General features: G+C 44.0%; 1 protein-coding gene across 2 annotated transcripts in view; it reads left to right on the forward strand.

The window, feature by feature from the left end:
- The window catches only part of LOC121293843 (transient receptor potential cation channel subfamily V member 5-like), a 62,287-nt gene that overhangs the window by 1,982 nt on the left and 38,080 nt on the right, over nt 1-22,225 (forward strand). The window contains exons 2-9 of one of the 2 annotated variants that reach the window (XM_041217230.1): nt 3,063-3,160; nt 5,627-5,749; nt 7,130-7,270; nt 11,139-11,237; nt 14,529-14,695; nt 17,005-17,154; nt 17,252-17,464; nt 18,267-18,353. In XM_041217230.1, the coding sequence (XP_041073164.1) occupies nt 3,067-3,160; nt 5,627-5,749; nt 7,130-7,270; nt 11,139-11,237; nt 14,529-14,695; nt 17,005-17,154; nt 17,252-17,464; nt 18,267-18,353 (1,074 nt within the window). In that variant the 5' untranslated portion in view covers nt 3,063-3,066. The remainder of the gene's footprint in view (nt 1-3,062; nt 3,161-5,626; nt 5,750-7,129; nt 7,271-11,138; nt 11,238-14,528; nt 14,696-17,004; nt 17,155-17,251; nt 17,465-18,266; nt 18,354-22,225) is intronic. The other variant, XM_041217231.1, reaches the window with a different exon arrangement.

The following is a 22,225-nucleotide window of genomic DNA, read 5'->3' on the forward strand; positions in this document are numbered from 1 at the left end:
TTTGGTCTCTCCAATGTAGAGGAGACCGCATTGGGAGCAACGAATGCAGTAGACTAAGTTGGGGGAAATGCAAGTGAAATGCTGCTTCACTTGAAAGGAGTGTTTGGGCCCTTGGACGGTGAGGATCCAATACACCTCTGTGTTCTTTTGTTCTTTTGTCTGTGACATCTTTTGATTATCTGCTCCTATCACTGCTAGCTTGTCCCTACAACCACAAGCCCCCCTCCACTTCTCTCCCCCCACCCAACCCCCCACAACACCCCCCCACCCTCCCCCCACCCAATCTTAAACCAGCTTATACTTCACCCCTCTCCTTGGATTCACCTACTTCTATTGAAGGGTCATGAGGACTCAAAATGTCAACTCTTTTCTTCTCCGCCGATGCTGCCAGACCTGCTGAGTTCTTCCAGGTAATTATATTAATTTTGATGTCCGTCAAGCTCAGTGCTAACTCTCTCCCCTCTCGAGTCAGAAGGTTCACTTTGAGTCCCAGTCCAGAGATTTGAGCACATCATCCATGTTGACATTTCAGTGCAGTACTGAGGGAATGCTGCACTATTGGATGTGCCACCTTTCAGATGAAATGTTAAAGCCCTGTCAGCTCTTTCAGGGGCCTGTAAAATTTCCAATGGCGCTATTTTGAAGAAGAGCAGGGGATTTTCATAGTGGCATTATTCATTCCTCAGCCAACACCACTAAAAGAAAGCCTGGTCATTATCACATGGGTTTGCGGGATCTTGCTTTGCACAGATTAGCTGCCAGGTTTCCTACGTTACAACAATGACTATATTTCAAAATTACTTTGTTGGCTGTAAAGTACTTTGGGAAATCATGAGGTTGTGAAAGTGCTTTCTCAATGGAAATCTTTTTAAATATCCTTAGTGAGCCTCGTGTTTTTCAAATCCTGTTTTGTTTTAACCAAATATTGCAAACAAGAGGCTGGAATAAATGCAATGACACAGGCAGAAAATAATCTCCTTCAGGCCTGAATCGTAGGTTGGAGCAAACCTGCTGCATGTTTTTATCGGTCCATGAATTGTGTGTGTGGGGTCGGGGTGGAGAGGTGGGGGATGAATGGGAACAGCAGTAGATTTAGAAGGTGTTACACTACATTTTCCACAGTTAACTCCACTTTAATGACATTTTGAACAACACAGATTTGGCATCGGTCTATCTCTCTCTCTCTATCTCACTCTATCTCTATCTCTCACTCCATCTCTTACTCTCATTCTCGCTCACACTCTCTCTCAACCCCTCTCTCACCCTCTCTCTCACCCTCTCTCTCACTCACTCTCTCATTCACTCTCTCTCTCACTCTCAGTCTCACTCTATCTCTCTCTCTCTGTCTGTTTCTCTCTTTCAATCCATCTTTCTCTTTCTCATTCTCTCACTCTCCCTCACTCTATTTCTCCCTCCCTCTCTTTTTCTCTCTCTCTCTTTCTTTCTCTCTCTCACTCTCCTCTCTCACTCTCCTCTCTCACTCTCCTCTCTCACACTCCCTCTCACTCCCTTTCCCACTCCCTCCCTCACTCTATCTCTCTCTCTCTATCTCACTCTATCTCTCTCTCCCTCACTCTATCTCTCTCTCCATCACTCTATCCTTCTGTCCCACTCTCCCGCTCTCTCTCACTATCTCGCGCTCTCTCACTCCCTCTATCTCTCTCTCTCCCGCTCTCCTGCTGTCTATCTCACTCTCTCATTCTCACGCTATCTCTCTCACTCTCCCCCACTCTATTTCTCTCCCTCACTCTATCTCTCTCTCACTCACTCTATCTCTCTCTCTCGCCCTCACTCTATCTCTCTCTCCCTCACTCTATCTCTCTCTCCCTCACTCTATCTCTCTATCTCTCACTCTGTTTACTAATCTATCTAGCTCACAACCTGTCTATCTTATGTACCTATTAACCAACTATGTTTCTTGTATCTTTCTCTGTCTCTGTGTATCTCTTATCTTTTTGTGTCTGTGCCTGCCTCTCACTATGTATCTAATTACTGATGATCTCTATCTCTATGCATGTATCCATTTTATCAATCTATACTATGCAAATATCCATTTCTATCCATCTATAAATATAATGTTTTTCTCTAACAATATTTCCATTTGCTGTCTATCCCTGTCTCTATATGTCTATTTATCTCTCTATGTTAATATTTACTGTCAATCTGTCTATCTGTTTATTCTGCTATCTCTCTAGCCTGATGGCTGATATAGTGCTTGTAGTATCCATTTTACTGCCCAGTGCATAACACAGAACTCGTCTGGTGACTCATTAAGCGATGTATTTACTCGGTTCACTGTAGACCTTTTTTACAGTCAGTTTTAAATGGTATCAATGGTAACTGTATCCTGACATTGTGGTGTGTTGAAGATACTCAACATTTTCACTGGTCACATATGATTCTCACTACCCTCAGTCTGCAGATTAGACCCAGTCAATGTAAAAAGACTTATTGAGATGAATAGGTGATAATTTTACATGAGATCAAGCTGGGAACAGGCAAAATGTATTATCACATTTGCATAAAATAAGCTTGGGTTAAGTATAGTTTTGAGAGTTGTAGCATTCTCAGCTTGTGACCTGCTGTACTAATTCTACCCTCAGTATCTCATGGGTGAAACTTTTTGATGTATCTGCCAAAGAACCAGGAGGAGATGAAGAATTTTTTTTAATGCAGAAAATTGTTAGGATTTAGAATGTGTCCTTCTGAAATTGTAGACCCAAAGGTTAGTTTCAGAAGTGAGTTGGAGAAATAATGGAAAAAGAAACATTAATAGGGCAATGGGAAAGACCAGGGCAGTGGAACTAATTGGATAGCTCTTTCATAGAGCCAGCACAGGCACAATGGGCTGATTGGCCTCCTTCTATGTTGTAGGATTCTGTGATTCCTTGGGAGGATTATTCACCAACCCTAAGACAAAGTAACAAGCCTGGAGAGCAACATGTCCTCCAATCAAGTTAGCTTCGACCAGATTGGTGTGACAATCAATATCCTCATTGTTTTACTCCTTCAACTTTGCCATCAATGACCTCAATCTGATCTTTGGGATTCTCCCCCTACAGAATCATGGAAACACCTCTGTTTATAGCTGCAAGAGCAAATGATGTCAGTGCCATTAAGAAACTCCTTGAGTCTCCCTCCATAGACCCTTTTGAAAAAGGTGAGAGTCTGCACTTTATTTTGAGAAAAGGAATGAATGGGTTGACATTTCCATTTTGTTCGAAGACTGTAACTTATGACAAATGGCACAGAAACAGGCCATTCAGCCCAATCAATCATTTGCTCCACTTGAGCCTCCTCCCATCTTTCCTCGTCTAGCTCTATCAGCATAATCCTCTCTTCCCTTCTCTCACATATGCTTGTCTAGTTTCCTTTTAAATGCATCTATACTATTTACCCGAACCATACCCTGTGATAGTGAGTTCCACATCCCTGCCACTCTCTGGATAAAGAACCTTCTTCTGACTTCCTTACTTGAATTTGCGGTGACTATTTTATATTGACGGCTTTTAGTTTTGCTCTTCCCAACAGGAGGACATTCTCTCTAAGTAGAATAGCTGTTCCTTTATCCCGATCCCACCGTTGGGATGAAATGCTGGTTGGGAACCCAGGAATGCTGGTGGAGGGACCCTGAAGGAGATTTTAGAAGAGGTAACCAATTAAGTGGCTGCCTTTGGTAGCCCCGTCCAATTAAGGGCAGCGGGCAAGCTTGCAAGTCTGTGCGGCCAATAGGAGGCGACCCAACACTGAAATATTTGTAGCCCCACTGCCAGAGGGTGACTCTGCTGAAATCTATTGGGAGGTATGAGGGTGCCTCCATTTACGGTTGCCAGTCACAAGTGAAGGATATGATGAGGGCCTAAACAGCTGGGGCTGTTAGATGGGAGGGGGAAAGCCCTCTATGGTAATGGGCACTGCCAGGGTTATAGCTGTTTATAAATGCAGTGTCTTCCCCATTGAATGTAGGTTCCAACTCTGAAGGCTACTGGACTGCCGCTGGGGGTCTGTCTCCTTCTCACCATCAGCCACATGGGTCGATGGCTTGTAGTGATGTTGATTACAGAAAGTATCTATTAAGGAAGTCTTCATAATCTTCTGTATGTTCACAGCAAGTCCTAATTAACTATTTGTATCTATTTACATATATACAATAAAGGGTACAGGCAAGGAGCTATCACCATGTCTAGATCTTAACACATAACTGGCCAACAGCACACTGACCACACTCTGGGTCATGTGCCTTCTTACATCCCTGTGTCGCCAATACTGTGCTCAGTCCCACATTAACCCCGTATATACCAGACCCTTATACTATATGGATAGCCTGTATACCAGTTGGAACATCCAGATGTATGCTCTTAATTAAACCCTCAAATAGCTTAATTAGCTACCTACATTGGCCAGTCAGGTAAACAGTCCCACCATTACCCCATCCCTTGAAGAAGGTGAAACATGCTGGGGAGCCTGATAAGGTTTATGATAAAGTTCAGACATGCTCGACCCCGCACCGCCAGAACTATCTCCATGTGCTACTGAACATTTTGTCCTCTGTACCTACTCTAGCAAATTCTTCCATAATTTTAAAGACTTCTATTATCGTTCAGCATTCCCAGCCTGTTCCTCCTCTCTTGGTAGATATAGCATACCAATCTTTATATCATCCCACAACAGAGCATTCAGAGGCAACATTATATCTAAGATGACATTTTAACACTCTCATTCAGAAAAGCCAGTAATAACCGGAGAGTTAGGGATTTGAAGAATTACTTTACAAGACTCCTGTCATTAGACAGGAGGTCAGATCACTGAGTTGGCCATATTGCTGGCTCTGTCCATAATCCTTCAGCTTTTGAATTCCCTCCCTAAACTCCTCCACTCTCTACCCTCTCTTCTCCCTTAAAGCACTCCTTAAAACCTACTTCTTTGAACAAGCTTTTGATCACCTGTTCTAATGCCTCCTCTTTTGGCTCAATGTCATTTTTTTGTCTGATAATGCTTCTTTGAAGCACCCTTGGGTCATTTTACCACCTTAAAAGGTACTATATAAACGCATGTTGTTGTTGTATAGTGATGAATTCCAATCACTACACTGGGAACAGAGGTTTGTGCACTGCTGCCAATATTCCAAATGATTCATTCTGATTTATTATGGGTAATAATCAAATGACCTTGACGACCATCATAATACTTGCTAAGCCTCATTAATTGCAGCTTCATACTCATTGCATATGTTTGGTGAATGATTGATAATCACACTTGATGTAGGGGCTGGGAGTGACGCACTGACTGTGATACTGTGGTGCAGCACCATGGGATGATCAGTGTTTGAAGCAGGGTTGCCAACTCTGGATTGGACATGTTCAAGGAGATTTCTTTGCACGACTGCCAACTTCAATTCTCCTGTTCAGTCAAACAGCTTGTTTCCCCATCTCCAATATTATAATGGCTGTCAAAGAAAATTAAGAGATAATTGTTTTAACACCATTGATGATTTCTAACTTATAGCTGTGCCCAAGATTTGATCTTTAATTTCCAAAGACTCCAGGACATTCCTGGAATGTTAGCAATGCCAGCTTAACGTAAACCCAGTAGTTTGTGTAATTATAGCTGCTTTATTTCCTGATAGGAGTGATGGGTGAGACAGCATTGCACATAGCAGCATTGTACAGTAATTATGATGTTGCAACCATGCTCCTTGAAGAAGTGCCAGATCTCATCAATGTACCGGCCACCTCTGAGCTGTATGAAGGTAGTCTTCAAAGTTGCATTTGTTTCTTTTGTTTCTTGGTAACCAAAAATGGTTTGGGTTGAGTTATACAGTAGGATGGGTGGGGTCAAAACACATTGATAGGTAAGATTGAAGAGTTTGTTGATGTATTGATTGAGTTGTGGCATTGAGTAATCTTTTAGATATGAGAGATGGATAATGAGTGGGGAATGGGGGAGGGAGAATTAGTGAGGGATGGGTACTGAGTGAGGAATGGGGGATAGGGAATGGGGATGGGCAGAGAGTGGGGAGTCAGGGCGATGGGCAGCGAATGAGGAATGGGGAGATGACCAGTGTGAGGACTGGGGAGATGGGCAGCAAGTGAGGAATGGGAGGATGGACAGGGAGTGAGGAATGGGGGATGAGCAGAGTAAGGAATGGTGGATGGGCAGGGAGTGAGGAATGGGAGGATGGGCAGCAATTGAGGAATGGGGGGATGGGCAGCGTGAGGAATAGGAGAATGGGCAGCAATTGAGGAATGGGAGGATGGGCAGCGAGTGAGGAATAGGAGGATGAGCAGCAATTGAGGAATGGGGGGATGGGCAGTGAGTGAGGAATGGGAGGATGGGCAGTGAGTGAGGAATGGGAGGATGGGCAGCAAGTGAGGAATGGGGGGATGGGCAGTGAGTGAGGAATAGGAGGATGGGCAGCGAGTGAGGAATGGGGAGATGGAAAGCAAGTGAGGAATGGGGTTATGGGCAGAGTGAGGAATGGGAGGATGGGCAGTGAGTGAGGAATGGGGAATGGGCAGTGAGTGAGGAATGGGGGGATATGCGGTGAGTGAGGAATGGGGGGATGGGCAGTGAGTGAGGAATAGGGAATGGGCAGTGAGTGAGGAATGGGGGGATATGAGGTGAGTGAGGAATGGGGTTGGGCAGTGAGTGTGGAATTGGGGGATATGAGGTGAGTGAGGAATGGTGGGATGGGCAGTGAGTGTGGAATGGGAAATGGGCAGTGAGTGTGGATGGGGGATGGGCAGTGAGTGAGGAATGGGAAATGGGCAGTGAGTGTGGATGGGGGATGGGCAGTGAGTGAGGAATGGGAAATGGGCAGTGAGTGTGGATGGGGGATGGGCAGTGAGTGAGGAATGGGAAATGGTCAGTGAGTGTGGATGGGGGATGGGCAGTGAGTGAGGAATGGGAAATGGGCAGTGAGTGTGGATGGGGGATGGGCGGTGAGTGAGGAATGGGCAGATAGGCAGTGAGTGAGGAATGCGGAATGGGGGTATGGATGGTGTGTGAGGAATTAGGGGATGGGCAGCGAGTGAGGAATGTGAGATTGAGCAGTGAGTGGTGCTTGGGGTTTGGGGCAGGAGAATGGCATGAGCAACCGGAATTGACTGCATATCATTTTGTTGGATAGGTAAGACAGCCCTGCACATTGCTGTGGCAAATGAAAATGTTCACTTGGTTAAAGAACTGATAAACCGAGGAGCCGATTTGGCATCATCACGTGCAACCGGGATCTTTTTTAGGAGAAGCGAAAATAACCTCTTTTACTACGGTAAGTGTTCAGCATAATTTGCTTCTGAATGTATAGGAAATCACAATCCTCCCCTTTAGTAATACAGCTGGACATCTTCAGTAACAGAAAACCTTCAACTGCTCCTCACCATCAACTATCCCATTTGTGTGATGAACAAAAGTACACTGCCTGGTTTACTCCAGCATTTTGTGAACCATGTCAACCCTATGTCATCTTAATCCCGATTCCCCTTTCTCCATGTCCCCAATGCCTTAACTTCCCAACTACATATTCCATTGCCACTTTGATCTTCTGGGGAGGTTCTTTAGGGGCATTTAATTGGTTTTAACTGAATTTTATGACTTTGCCCCCTTGTCTGTGTTTTCCTTTTGGAAGGAAGGATCATTCCCTGTCAAAAACACATTTCCTGTAGTTGACCACCCATTGCAGTCCAAATATATACGTTTATTTATCTCAATTTCCGCTAACATGTCTTATTCATGAATTTCGATGACATTTCCTCGAAGCAGGAAAAGTGAGAGAGTGGTGTGGAATGTCACGGTCTGCTGCCACCATATATGTAGAGGATCTCGATGTAGACCTCAAGGGATCTATCTCTGTGCTATATATACTAAATAAGATATTGAGACTGATAAGGGTTCTGGTTGCACACAAGTAGCTGAAGTTTATTACTAGCAACAACTATATACAACTCTGCATAGGCCTTGATTTGGCCTGGGTCCTAAAAGCTACATAGGCTGATTACTTGACTATATGCCAGACTCATAAAATGTACATAGTCTTGCTGATACAGGGTCATAGGCAGTAGTGAGCATCTGCAATAGAGAGCACAGGCAATAGTGAGCATCCAACATGGAGGGTGTACTTTTATATTCCAGTCTCTCACACAGTGATGTCACTCTGCAGCTTCTTAAAGGTACATGTCATTGTCTGCATTTGATTTCTCAAATATTCCATTTGTGCAGGAGCTAGACCAGACACACCAGCAGAATTCTTTGCTGTCATTATGGGAAAGTCTGTGTGACAAGCAATCTCAGAGATTTAACACAATAGCCAATTCTGGAGAGGCAAACATTGTTTCGACTAGAGTACAAGAAGAGGAGATTTTTTTTATTCATTCACGGGATGTGAGCTTCTCTGGTTGGGCCAGCATTTATTGCCCATCCCTAGTTGCCCTTGAGAAGGTGGTGGGAGCTGCCTTCTTGAACTACTGCAGCTCATGTGGTATAGATGCACCCACAGTGCTGTTAAGAAGGGAGTTCCAGAATTTTGACCCAGCGACAGTGAAGGAACGGTGATATATTTCCAAGTCAGATAGTGAATGACTTGGAAGGGAACTTCCAGGTGGTGATGTTCCCATCGATCTGCTGCCCTTGTTCTTCTAGATGGTAGTGGTCGTGGGCTTGGAAGATGCTGCCTAAGGACCCTTGGTCAATTCCTGCAGTTAATTTGAGATCTGGGATTGGATTAAATAAGAAGTGAGTACCTGTGCAGTCTAAACCATTTTGGACCAAGGGAATATACAGCACAGAAACAGGCTAATATAAAATAAAAACTGAAAATGCTGGAAAAACTCAGCAGGTCTGACAGCATCTGTGGAGAGAGAAACAGTGTTAATGTTTCGAGTCCATATGACTTCTTCAGAGCTAAAGAGAAGTAGAAATGTGATGGAATTTATATTGTTTAAGGGTGGGAGTTGGGGGGGAGGGTGGGGGTTGCTGTGGAGCAGGTAAAGCAGGATAGAAGGTCAGCGAAAGGTGGGGGCTAAAGAGAGATTGACAAAGATGTCATGGACACAAGACAAAGAGATTGTTAATAGTAGTGGTGCAGACTAAAGAAGGTGCTGATGGAGGAATAAAAGTAAGAAAGCAGAATGTGTTAATAGCAGGACAAGGGTCAGCATTCTGAAAGGATAACAGAACAAGTGACAGATGGTCCTTTTTGGGGTGGGGTATGGGGAAAAAGTTTAAAAACTGGATAAAAGGGGGGATAAAAAAGGGATAAAACTACGAATAAATGAAGTAAAACAAAATTAAGTAAATAAAAAATAAAAATAATTTTTTTAAAATGGGGATTAAAAAAGGACTGAAGATAGAGGACAGAGTTCAGAGCTCTAGAGGATAGAGGACTGAAGCTGTTGAGCTCAATGTTAAGTCCGGAAGGCTGTAAAGTGCCTAATCGGCAAATGAGGCGCTGTTCCCCCAGTTTGCATTGGCCTTCACAGGAACATTGCAGCAGGCCAAGGACAGACATGTGAGCATGAGAGCAGGGTGGTGTGTTGAAATGGCAAGCGACTGGAAGGTCTGAGTCATGCTTGCAGACAGATCAAAGGTGTTCCGCAAAGTGGTCACCCAGTCTGCGTTTGGTCTCCCCAATGTAGAGGAGACTGCATTGGGAGCAGCGAATGCAGAAACAGGCTATTTGGCCTAATCAGTGTGTGCTAATTAGAATTTCATCATATCTACTTTTTATAACCTTTTCTCTCCATCAGTTTCTCCATAATTTCTCATTTCATATTGAGCAGGCAATGGTTGCTGTTCCATTGCTGTGGGACGAGCCATGCCTTTTTAGATGATCTCAAATCACCTTCCCCTCTTCACAGCACACTTGACCCATTTTCTTGCCAGGAAATCTAGTTGTACCTGGAGGTCACCTGTTGCCCACTTCATTGATCTGACCCAGCAAATAACCCAAAAATTCATTACTGTTTTATGTAAAATTAAATTCTGCCCGTCTTTCCACTTTACTCATAAGTTCTTAAATTTTATCATGTGGCCCCTTCACAACAAAGACCAATTTGTTCAATCTCTCTTATAATCTTGAAAACTTTTCAAAAGAGAAGCATCCAACTTCCCTAACTTTTCTTCCTAACTAAAATTCCTGACACCTGAATCCCCTCTGTTGCTTCTCATGTTTGCTTTCCATTAGCTGACATTTCTCCAAATGTTGGAAACTTTGTCTGCAATATTCTTTCATAGGACGTTAAGACGTATCAGTGGTAATGCCCACAGATAGGCGGGATAAAGCAAATATCCCTCGGAGCACTAGTGATACTTTAGGTATGGACATCTGGAGCTTATCCGATAATTGGAGGTGTGCAGTCTCAGGTGGAACTGGGAGCAGTGGGAATTTAAACAGAGAAACCACTTGACGGGTTGCCTGTAATGTCAGGAAAGTATGAGAATAATCAGTCATGGTGGGAAATGTGTTATAAAAGGTGTTCAGAGGGAATGGGGGTCAGTGGGTGTGGGTTAGTGTGGGAAAACAGGTTGTGTGATGTGGGAGGAATGGCAGGCAAAACCTATAAGTATCAATTCCTCAAAGTGAAAATCACACAAAAGTTTCATGAATCACTGATATAAAGTTCTCAGGTTTGATCTCTGGGATACACTGCTTGTAGAGGATATGTGTGAAGAGCCTTTCCTTCCTGTGGGGAACAGCTGGGTAATAGTCCAGGGCAACAGAAAGCTATTGGACAAAACTGAAGCTGATCCCTTTGGTACTCTAACTCTCCCAGCCTGTTTTTGTCTTCACTTTTCTGACTTGTAGCTGATTCTAAATATTTCTAATCTACAAATGGAGAATTTCTCAGTTTTCAACTATTTTAATTTATTACAAGACCAGCTATTCTGGGTTAAATTTCTTCCTGTTAACAGGCAAGGTGGCAGAGACAAAATGCATTTGTGGTGTTCAAAATTTAGCCAGGACAGTTAGATTACAGGGAGGTAGGAATTGATGGGCCACTGCCCTTCTTTCACCTTTAACTGTAGCTGTATCGCTGACTGTCAAGGATACTCGCTTGCTCAGACACTTTCTGCTTCCTTTGCATTGATTCAGTTTATTTGTCTCCAGTTAGTTCTTTTGAGTTGTTGTCACTTTGTTTCAGGTGAGCACGTGTTGTCTTTTGCTGCTTGTGTTGGGAATAAAGAGATCGTCCAGTTCCTGATTGAAAATGGTGCCGACATTAAGGCCCAGGATTACCTTGGTAAGGGTCAAAAATGGAGTGTTATTGACAAAGAAGTCAAGGTACAGGTTGAACGACTCTTGCCGCTCCCAATCCCCCGGCATGCATGATACTCCGATTTACTAGTCTCAGAAGTTGGAACGTAGGAATTGGAGTAGGCCATTCAACCTTCTCAAACCTGTTCCACCGTTCAGTTAAATCATGACTAATCTGTATCTTATCTCCATTTACACAACTTGCTTCTGCAACCCTTAATACCCTTATTATTGATTGGCACTCAAAGGAAATAAGCCTTCAAGGGCATGGAGATCGAGTGGAGGAGTGAAATTGACTAGATTGTTCTGTGGAGAGTTGGTAATGACTCGATTGGCTGAATAGCCTCCTTCTGTGCTATAAATGTGTCTGTGCCCTGAATCTTTTTTCCTGGGTTGGGAGTGCAGAGTTCGGACAATTCCCAGCTCTTCAAACCTGACCTGGGTGAAAGTGCCCCAGAACTTCGGATTTTCTTTCCGAGGCTACCGGGTTCTCTGGGAGCCATGGCAGACATCCCAGAAACAATGCAGAGGCTGCCGGGTGTGGAAGCGGGCTGGGTGGAAGGCCTGCCTCCTTGCATCGACACTTTGTTCGAAGACTTTAAAAAAATAATAAAACATAAAACACCCTCCAGCCTTCACCCCTTACTCTTCCTGACCTCCCACTCATTCCCCATGCCCCATCCATATCAACCTATGACACTTCATGCTCTCCACCCATTCCCCATGGCCTGTCATAGACTACCTGCCCCTCTACCCACCCCTCCCATGGCCTCTCATACCCTCCATGTTAATCTATGCACCTTTCCACACACCCTATGGCCCCTCATGCTCTCCTTGCCAACATAAGTGCCTCTACCCACCCTACCATGGCCCCTCATACCCTCCATGCCAACCTATGTGATCCTACCCAGCCCCATGGCCCTTTATAGCTCCTATGCCAACTTAGTGCCAACTCATGCAAACCCATGTCCCGCACCCGCCACTCTTTGCCCTTATACTCACCATGCCAACTCACTCAGTATCCACCATGGACAGACCTCGGGACCCATGCTGAGATTAAATAAAGCACTTAAGCGTCTATTAAAGAATTCAGTATTTCAAAAAAATCACCTTCATTGAGAAAAACCCATTCACTACATTTAATTTCCTTTAATCCCTTATAAAAACAAGCATTAAAAGTAAAATACTGCAGATGCTGGAAATCTGAAATAAATGCAAAAAATGCTGAAAAAACTCAGCAGGTCCAGCAGCATCTGTGGAGAGAGAAACAAAGTTAATGTTTTGAGTCCAATATGACTCTTCTTTGGAACTTTGACAGATGCTGCCAGACCTGCTGAGTTTTTCTAGCACTTTTTGTTTTTATATTGAAATTCATAGTCCCACTTCAAAGAATCTGTAACCACTTGGAGCTGTCAATCAGACTGTAAACTAAGGCATCCCATTGTGATAATGGAAGATTTTTGAATCAGTCATGCAGCACTAACCCTGTATGATAACACTCAGGTTTTTGTCAACAGACAAAGTGAAATAACAAGCACTGATTTTTTAAATACTACACAGTTTTTTTTTCAAATCTTTAAAGGGCAGGAGTTATAAATGCCATGACAGCTTGACAGCTCCTTTAGACTGTTCCATTTGACAGCTCCTTTTGATGCTCTCTTGCATTACCAATGAGCTTGACAATTCCAATGATTTTAAGCACTTTTTAAACACCCATTCATGCCTAATTTTAACAACATTTACCTCATCCAGATGGCACTTTACTTCTCCCAAATGGCAGCTGAATTCCCCCAAAGGTGCCCCAGGACCATATTCAAAAGCGTACCTTACCTATCTAAAACGGTTCCTTACCTATCTAAAATGGTGCCTTACCTATCCAAACAACTCTGCAAAGTTCAGACTAGCTCCTACCAGGTCTATTTGTACACATGTTTCCCACTCCAAGCTGATGAAAATCAGACAGGACTAGAGGCAGATGCTGTTTTATATTGGTAGCAGCCTCTGTGAACCATGGATGTGCAATTTGGAATCCACCCCCATTACCACCTGCAAAAATAGTAGGTGCTGTGTTCCGGGGCAGGACTTCCAGATGGCCTCTGGAGCCATTTTTGTAATGACAGATAGGTTCTCTGTTGTTGCAAAAATTCAGGCTTATGACTCTATGACTCATAAAAGTCTAACAATCTCTGTTTTAAAAGTGTTCATTGACCACAAACCTTAACAACTTTTTGGGGGAGAGAGTTCCAGATTTCCACTACCCCTTGTTTGAAGAAGTGCTTCCTGACACCACCCGTGGCCTGTTTAAGCTTTAATTTTAAGTTGTTCCCTTGTTCTGGACTCTCCTGCGAGAGGAAATAGTTTCCCTCTATCTACACTATCAAATCCTTTAATCATCTTAAACACCTCAATTAGATTACCTTTTAATTTTCCATACTCAAGGGAATACAAACTTCGTCTATGCATCCTGTCGTCATAATTTAACCTATTGTGCCATGATATCGTTCTGTTGAATCTGTGTTGGACCCACTCAGAGGCCAGTACATCCTTTCTGAGGCGCAGTGCCCAGAACTGAATCCAGATGATGAATTTTTGGTTCTCACCAGAGATCACAAAATTAAATTATTCTAAAGCAGGGAGCGACTCATACAGAATAATGTCTCACTCTGGTGTCCTATTACCTCTGAGAGAACCCTGTTGTAGTGGACTGGGATGTGCAGCAGGTTAGAACTATTCACTTCTAGAACTTAATGTTAAATCTTTTTATTGAACCCAATGTTCAGATTCTTGACGTATTGAGTTATTTGGTGTCAACTGTGGCTCAGTTGGTCACAATCTTGTCTCTGAGTTATAAGGTCATAGGTTTAAGTCCAATTCCAAAGATTTGAGCGCAATGTCTTTGCAGACATTCTCAGAGCAGTACTGAGGGAGTGCTGCACTTCTAGATGTGCTGTCTTTTGGATGAGATGTTAAACTGAGGCCGCATCTGCTCTCTCAGATGGACATAAAAGATCCCATGAAGTTATTTGGGAGAAAAGCAGCAAGTTCTCTCGGGTACTTCTGGTCAATATTTATCCCATAGAACGTTATTGAAAACAGGTTATCTGGTCATTGCCACTTGACTATTTGTGGGAGCTTGCTATGCACAAACTAGCTGCTCTGCTTCCAACGTGACAACAGGGACTACATTTCCAAGGTACTTCTATAAAGCCCTTTGGGGTGTTAATGAAGTTATGAAAAGCACTGCATACATTTCTTTCCTCTGATGGATTTATTTCAGGTAACACTGTTCTGCATCACCTAGCATTGCAGGCCCAGCGTTACACAGCACAGATGTATGATTTCATCCTGTCTCTCGATCCAGAGAATGGAAATCCAGCAGAAATGATCACAAACAAAGATGGACTGACTCCCTTCAAACTTGCTGCCTTAGAAGGAAATGTCCAGGTGAGGGAATATTCGACACTTTACCATCCTCACATTTTCATGTAAGGGAGAGGCATCACCACTGAGATGATCAGACTCATACATACAGAAAGGAGTATAGACCAGGTATGCAAGGGATTGAAAGGAAGAGAGTTCTCTTTCCTGTTTAATATTATACAGAACCTAAATCCCAAAAAGACAGAGCTCCAACTCAATAATGTATATTATCCAAACACCAATCAACACTCAGTTACTCTGGCAAAGTGCTGCAAATCTGAAATAAAGAAAATGCTGGAAATGCTCAGCAGGTCAAGCAGCACCTGTGGAGAGAGGTCAATGACCTTTGATCTGAACTAGAACAAGTTTAATAGGTTTTAAGCAAGTGAAATGTGGGAAAAAGAATAAAGGGGAAGGGCTGTACTAGGGCAGAAGACAAAATGACAAAAGATTGGCAGTGCAAGGCCAAATGGAGTGGTAATGGGACAAATAAAGAAACAAAAAATGTACCTAGAGGAGGTGCAAATGGCAGAATGGTGTAGCTGCTATCTGAAAGCCCAAACATCAGAAAAACAAGCTAAACCCAAAGCCTGCAGAGGAAAAAGAAACAAAATGGTGGCCAAGGTTATGGTCTGAAATTGTTGAACTTAATTATAGTATGGGAGTTTGTAAAGTGTCTAATTGAAAGGTGAGGTTTTGTTCCTTGACCATTCATTGAGCTTCATTTGAAACAGTGTAGGAGACCGAAGACAGAGAGGTGAGCATGGAGCAAGGTGAAGAATTAAAATGATAGGTAACTGGAAGCTCAGGGCCATGCTTGCAGATTGAACCAGGGTATTTTGCAAAGTGATCACCCAATCTGTGTTTCGGCTCTCCAATGCAGAGCAGTCCACATTGAGCAGTGAATGCAACATGCTAAATTGAAAGAAATACACATCAATCAATGTTACATCTGGAAGGTGTGTTTGGAGCCTTGAAAGGTGAGGAGAGAAGAGAAAAAAGGGCAGGTGTTGTGCCTCCTGATCTTTCAGGAAGAAGAGTGGGTGATGGGGTGATTGAGGAGTAGACCAGGTTATCGCAGAGAGAACAGTGCCTGTGGGATGCTGAAAGGGGAGTGGAGGTGAAGATGTGTTTGGTGGGGGCATCATGCTGGAGAAATAGTGGGGGATGATGCGTTGAATAAGGTGGCTGTTTGGGTGGAAGATGAGGACAAGGGGAATCCTGTTGTGGTTCTGGAGGGGAGGGGAAGGGGTGAAATCAGATGTGCGGGAAATATGGTGCACCTGTTTGAGGGCCCTGTCAACCGTGGGGGCTATTCCTTGGTTGAGGATAAAAGAGGATATATTGGAAGTGTTGGTATGGAAGTTGCATTATCAAAACAGAAGCTGGGAGAATGGAATTAAAGTCCTTTACAGGAAGTTGAGGAGGAAGTGTGCTGGAGGTAGCTATGGGAGTCAGTGGGCTTATAATGAATGTTTATTGATAGTCTATCCCCAGAAATAGAGATAGAAAAGTCAAGGAAGGAAAGGGAAGAGCCAGAAATGAAGGTGAGAGAAGGTACAAATTGGAAACAAAGTCGATTAAATTTTCCAGTTGGTGTGAAAAGAAGCTATATGGCCCATAAAGCCACTTCCTACCATTGCTAGGCTTGATTCAGCAGCAGCTAGGAGGTTTGTGTTCAAACTCAACTCCAGAAACTTGAGCACAAAGTCCAGGCTGACACTTCAGTGCAGTGCTTGAGGGAGTGCTACACTGTCAGACATGCTGTCTTTCAGAGGAGACATTAAACCTAGACATTATCTGTTTTCTTAAATATACCTAAAAGGTCCCACGGCATTTTTCAAGGGAAAGCTGAGGAAATGTCCTGGCAATGTTCATCCATCAACCAAGATCACTAACATGGATTATCTGATCATTTATCACATTGCTATTTGTGGGGCCTCACTGTGTATAAATTGGCTGGTGTGCTTCTCATATTACAAGAATGAATACACTTCAAAATTATTTATTCAGCTGTGAAGTATTTTGGAACATCCAGCAATCATAAAAAGTGCTATGTAACGTTCTTTCTTTTTAATTATTCATGTGCAATCTGCACCACCATGGATTCTAACCCACTTTCTTAAGCTCCTAAAATGATGATTGAAGAATCCATGATCTGCAAAATACCTGCCCATCTTCACATCTCCACTACTGATCCCTGGCCTACCGCCCTCTATAAACTCTATCTCTTCACTGATTAATACATTGTGTCCCATTGAGTACACAGTCCCATTCTCAAGCAGACAAAAATAGACGGTACTAACATGTTGGATGTGTATTATATCTTGCAGCTGTTTCAACATTTAATGAGAAAGAAGAAATACCACATTCAGTGGTTTTTCAGGTCTGTCTCCGCTACCTTCTATGACCTCTCTGGTATCGATTCCTGGGATGACGACCACTCTGTCCTTGATCTGGTTGTGTGCAGTAATGAAGTTGAGGTGAGCCAAGGAGTTCCAGACAGAAACATTCTCTAAAGGTGGCCAAGTAAAGTAAAGTAATAAACGCTGAGTGTTTTCGCATGGTTTTGTTTTGCAGGCCCTGAAAATCCTCAACCTCCCTGCGATCAAGGCACTGATCCATTTCAAGTGGAATAAATATGGAAAGTATTATTTCCGGACACTCACTCTCTTCTACTTCATCTACATTATCATTTTCACCTCCTGTTGCATCTTTCGACCTCTTATACCACGGCGTGACAATATCACAGACCCTAGAGACACTCAGATTCTGGAAGAGGCACCACTAAATGTTAGTACCATAACCATGTGCCAATGGTGCCAGCTGATGTTTGAAGCGTTGTGGGGGTGGGGGCAGGCAGTGAAATTTCTGGGTTTGTACTGACATCAGGAAGCCTCGCCTAAGGGACCACATATCAGAATTCAGGGTATGTGAAATTTGTACAAAAAACTAGTCCCCTGCTACCAAACCTGCATGGTATCCATTGAATATCATAGTTCCCAACTGCTACCTTTTCTTGTGTAGAAATTGAATTAAAGGGACGGGAGAGATCAGCTTGGGTGACCTTCTCTATGATACAAATAAAAATTACAAGGCATTGCCACCAATCAATGCAGAATCACATATCTTAATTATTCAGAATGTATTCAGGCACTGAGACAGAGGAGAGTAGAGAAATCCACCAAAATGAGCAAAGTGAATGGAATGGTTAGAGTGCTGTTATCATCCAGAGTCTTAACATCTTCATGTGAAATTGATCTTTGTGTTATTTTTAAGAAGTTGTTTAGTACAGAGATTGTGGCTGAGATATAGTGACTTCAAGGGAGCATTTGTGAAGATTTATTTTTTTGTCAAACCTGTTTAAGATATCGCTGAAAGAACTAATAAATGTAGAACTCTTCATAATGTGGATGTTCATAAGGACTATAACATCTGCCTCTTCTTTGGTTTGTGCAGAACCTAGTTGCCTGAAGTAGTGCAATGCAAGTTGCTTTCTGTATTAGAATCCTTACACTGGCATTAACTTCTGTTCATCCTTTGAACCGTCACAGTGCAGTGGGTGTAACTTTCACTCTCTGCCTCTTGATTCCAGCTGTGCTATGTATCAAAAGAAGATTACATCCGCTTGGTGGGGGAGATCATTTCTGTCTTTGGAGCCATTGCCATCCTCCTGATAGAAGTAAGGAATGTGTTTTTTTGCTTAGCTGGTGTGTGAGGGGATTGGAAACTATCATTGCACTTAAAAAATGTCCCAGTGAAAAACTCCAGTGAAATCTATCTAAGCCAAGCTTCTATTTGTCTGCTATGGAGGTGCTGTCTCTCTCTTCAGGGATGTGACAAATTGTGTCACCCTTGGAGAGAGCCACATGTGAGGGAGTTTTCCTATAGTTGGCTAAGAGTGCTATTGACAGACACTGGTAAGCTTACCACTGATTGTGCAGCTGAGACCAACCTAGCATTTGGAAAGTAAAAAATGTGCAAAGTGTTTTTGTTGACAATATAAGCCCAGAAGTTAACTTTGATGAGAAGCAGTCAATGCCTTCATTGGTCCATCCTTTCTCCACTTACCTCAGCAAAGGTGCTAACCCCTTTAAACTAAATTGATTAACACTTGTTCTAAATTGTGGACAAAGGAAGGTCCTATTCAGACAGTAATCTCATCAACAGTAATTTAGAACAGATAGAACAGGGAATTCTCATTAAAGGTGATATACACATGACTGGTGGAATAGGGCTTTGTCCTGCAGGTGGCAGTTAATGTGGCTGAGGATCATTTGACTATTGGTGGAAGCAGCTCAGCCTTAGATAAAAACCAAATTAAACTTTTCCATTATGCCCAATGTGGGCTTCAAACTACAGTCCAGTGAAGAACATGGCAGTGAAAAATGAAAAGGCCTATGAACCAGTTGCCTGTTCTTCAATCTGTCCATGGAGGTGCAGTGCATTGGTTCCAGCAGAATGTTTGCTCTTCTCTGAAGAATGGAGACGTGGGGGAATTGTGATATTCACTTTTTGTGATGTTGGGGAGATGGCAGTCGGGAATCTGTTTTGTACCCTGTCCAGATTTCCAAAGGAAAACCAGGTGGTTTGTATAACAGGTGCATCCCAAAACAAAGAGAGAATTTTCAATTACATAACTAAGAGGGGACCCAAAAGGCTTCTAAAGGCACCAAAATAGTAGTGAGGGGAGGGTTGGGACCGATTAGGAACCAAAAAGGAGATCACACTTGGAAGCAGAGAGCATAGCAGAGGTACTAAGTGACTACCTTGTATCTGTCTACCAAGGAAGAGGATGCTACCAAAGTCATAGTAAACAAGAAGGTAGTTAAGATACTAGATGGGCTAAAAATTGATGAAGCGGAGTTATTTGAAAGATTGGCTGTACTTAAAGTTGATAAGTCACCAGGCCGGATGGAATACTACTGAGGATGCTGAGGGAACTAAAGGCATAAATTGGAAAGGTACTGGCCACTCCCAATCTTTTGATTCTCCTTAGACAACAGGGTGCTTCCAAAGGACAGGAGAATTGTAAATGTTACACCCTTGTTCAAAAACATGTAAGGATAAAACCAGCAACTACAGACCAGTCAGTTTAACCTCGGTGATGGGAAAGCTTTAAGAAGCAATAACCAGGACAAAGTTAGCAGGCACTTGGACAAGCATGGCTTAATTAAGGAAAGCCAGCATAGATTGTTAAAGACAAATTGTGTTAAACTAATTTGATTGTTTTTTTGATGAAGTAACAGTGAGAGTTGATGAGGGTAATATGGTTGTTGTGGTGTATATGGACTTCCAAATGGTGTTTGATAAAATGGCACAAAATGGGTTCTATTTAATGGAGGTGACAGGCTCTTGCCAGTGGGCTGGAGAGGTGGTGGGAGCTCCACATTGTGTCTTTTAGGGAAGCCCTGCCAAACTGAGCGCCATTCAGGCAGCTGGCAGCCCAGCAACGGGCCTTCCTCCAGGACCAAAGACCCTGGAGGCAGAACTACCAGCAGGATTGCCAATTGTGATTAAATGTATCCCTGGAGGTTTCATCACATGACTTGCCCCACGCTCCAGCCATTAGTTGGCCAACAAATCCATCCTTATGATGCGTTGCCTTGCCATGTCAGTTGGAAAGCAAAAAGACTCATTACCCAAATGCTGAACAGCAACTTCTCCCATTTTCAATATTATTATATCTTGCAAAGAGAAAAGCTTAAATAAAATGACAATAAAAACAAGCTTTTTAAATGTCCCAATGATTTTTCTCCAGGGTTGCACACAGCCATGTCCTGGAGATTGATCTTCAATTCCTGGAGACTCCAGACCTATGCTGGAGGGCTGGCAGCCTGAGCTTCCAGACAATTAGAGGCTGGCAACTCTTCTGTCATTAGTGCCACCGGTGAGGTGGTAGCTTCTGCCAGTACTACACCCACCCAAGGCCTTGGATCAAGGGGGTGGTGGAAGGGAGTTGGCAGCAAAGACAGGGGGTGGCTTTCAGTGGGCCCCCCCCACCACCTTCTCGATGCTGGGTCCCTCAATCATGCCTTTGATTGAGGGACCCCCATCTGGGAGCCCACAAGCAAACACATCATGGTTTTTTTGTTGGGCTTCCTACAAGGCAAACCGCTCTCCACCCCCACAACCTCCAATACCAGCAGTGGTGGGATGAGGCTCTTAAGTGGGCATTAATTGGCTGCTTATGGGCCTCAGTTGGCAGTGGAGAAGGCCGTCCATTGGCCTTCTTGCTATGGACTTAATCAGGGTGGAGGTGGGACCCTGCCACACCCCTGCCTGTTTAAATGCCCCTCCACCACCAAACTCACTTTGGGGGAGGGCACAAGATTCAAACCAATAGGCTTGTCAGCAAAGTTGAAGACCAGGGAATAAAAGGGACAGTGACAGCATGATACCACGTAGGCTGAGTGACAGGGAATAGAGAGCAGTAGTGATTGGTTATCTTAATTACTGGAGGAAGGTACAGAGTAGGATACCCAAAGGGTGGGTATTGGAGCTGCTGCTCTTCTTGCTCTATATTAATGTCTTAGACTTGGGTGTGCAGGGCACAATTTTAATAAATGCAGATGGCACAAAACTTGGAAGTACTGTGAACTGTGAGGGCAATAATGATAGACTACAAAAGGATATGGCCTGGTGGAATGGGTAATCATGTGGCAGATGAAATTTAACACACACAAGTGCGAAGTGATACATTTTGGTTAGCAGAATGAGGAGAGATAATGGGCAAGAACCTTTGTGGAGTGGCAGTCACTGTTGGATCCTTTATACTCACCCAAGTTGAGAGCTGCACATTTCTCGCCTGATCTCGCATCCTAGGCCTGATGAGGAATGTGCAGAGCAGCAGCTCTCGAGTGCTTCCAGCACAGTGTAGCAGCGTCAGGGCAAGTCCCACCTCTTTTTTCCGGTACTAGCTGCCGTGAAGCTGTTAAGTTTAAAGATTCCAGCCATTTTGAGAAGCCAGGGAGAAGATATGTGTGTGAGGGATGTTGAGTGGTGGGGGTCACGTGGTCAGGGGGAGGGGGAATGATAGGTCAGGGGGCAAGTGGTCAGGGCAGGTCTGGAGGGGAGTCAGGGGTGAGGGTGTTGGAAGGGCGGTCAGGGGGTTGGGAGCATAGGTAGTAGGGCGGTCAAGAGGTTAGTCAGGAGGGTGGGGAGGGTAGTCGGGGTGGGGGTGGGGGTTAGCCTGGGGTGTGGGCTAGTCGGGGTTCAGGGGGTTGTTGGGGTGAGATAGGTAATCTGGGGGTTGGGAGGGCTGTTGGGGGCTGGTGGGTAATCTGGGGGGTTCAGGGGATAGCTGGGTGTTGAATGGTAGTCGGGGGTGGGTGGATAGTCTGCGGGTTGGGGATGTGAACAGGGGTTGGGGGTTAGTCAGGTGGTCGGAAGGCAGATCAGGTGTGTGGGTGGTGGTTGGCTGGGAGGTCATCAGGGGTTCAGGAGCAGAGGTGGGATGTGTGGGTTGTTGGGGGAGGGTGTCGGGTGGTTAGGCAGTGGAGGAGCTGGCCGCTGGGGCAGGGGTGTGGTGGGGGGGGTGTTAGTCTGGGGGGT

Source organism: Carcharodon carcharias, chromosome 22 (assembly GCF_017639515.1).
Source record: "Carcharodon carcharias isolate sCarCar2 chromosome 22, sCarCar2.pri, whole genome shotgun sequence".
Classification (NCBI taxonomy): domain Eukaryota; kingdom Metazoa; phylum Chordata; class Chondrichthyes; order Lamniformes; family Lamnidae; genus Carcharodon; species Carcharodon carcharias.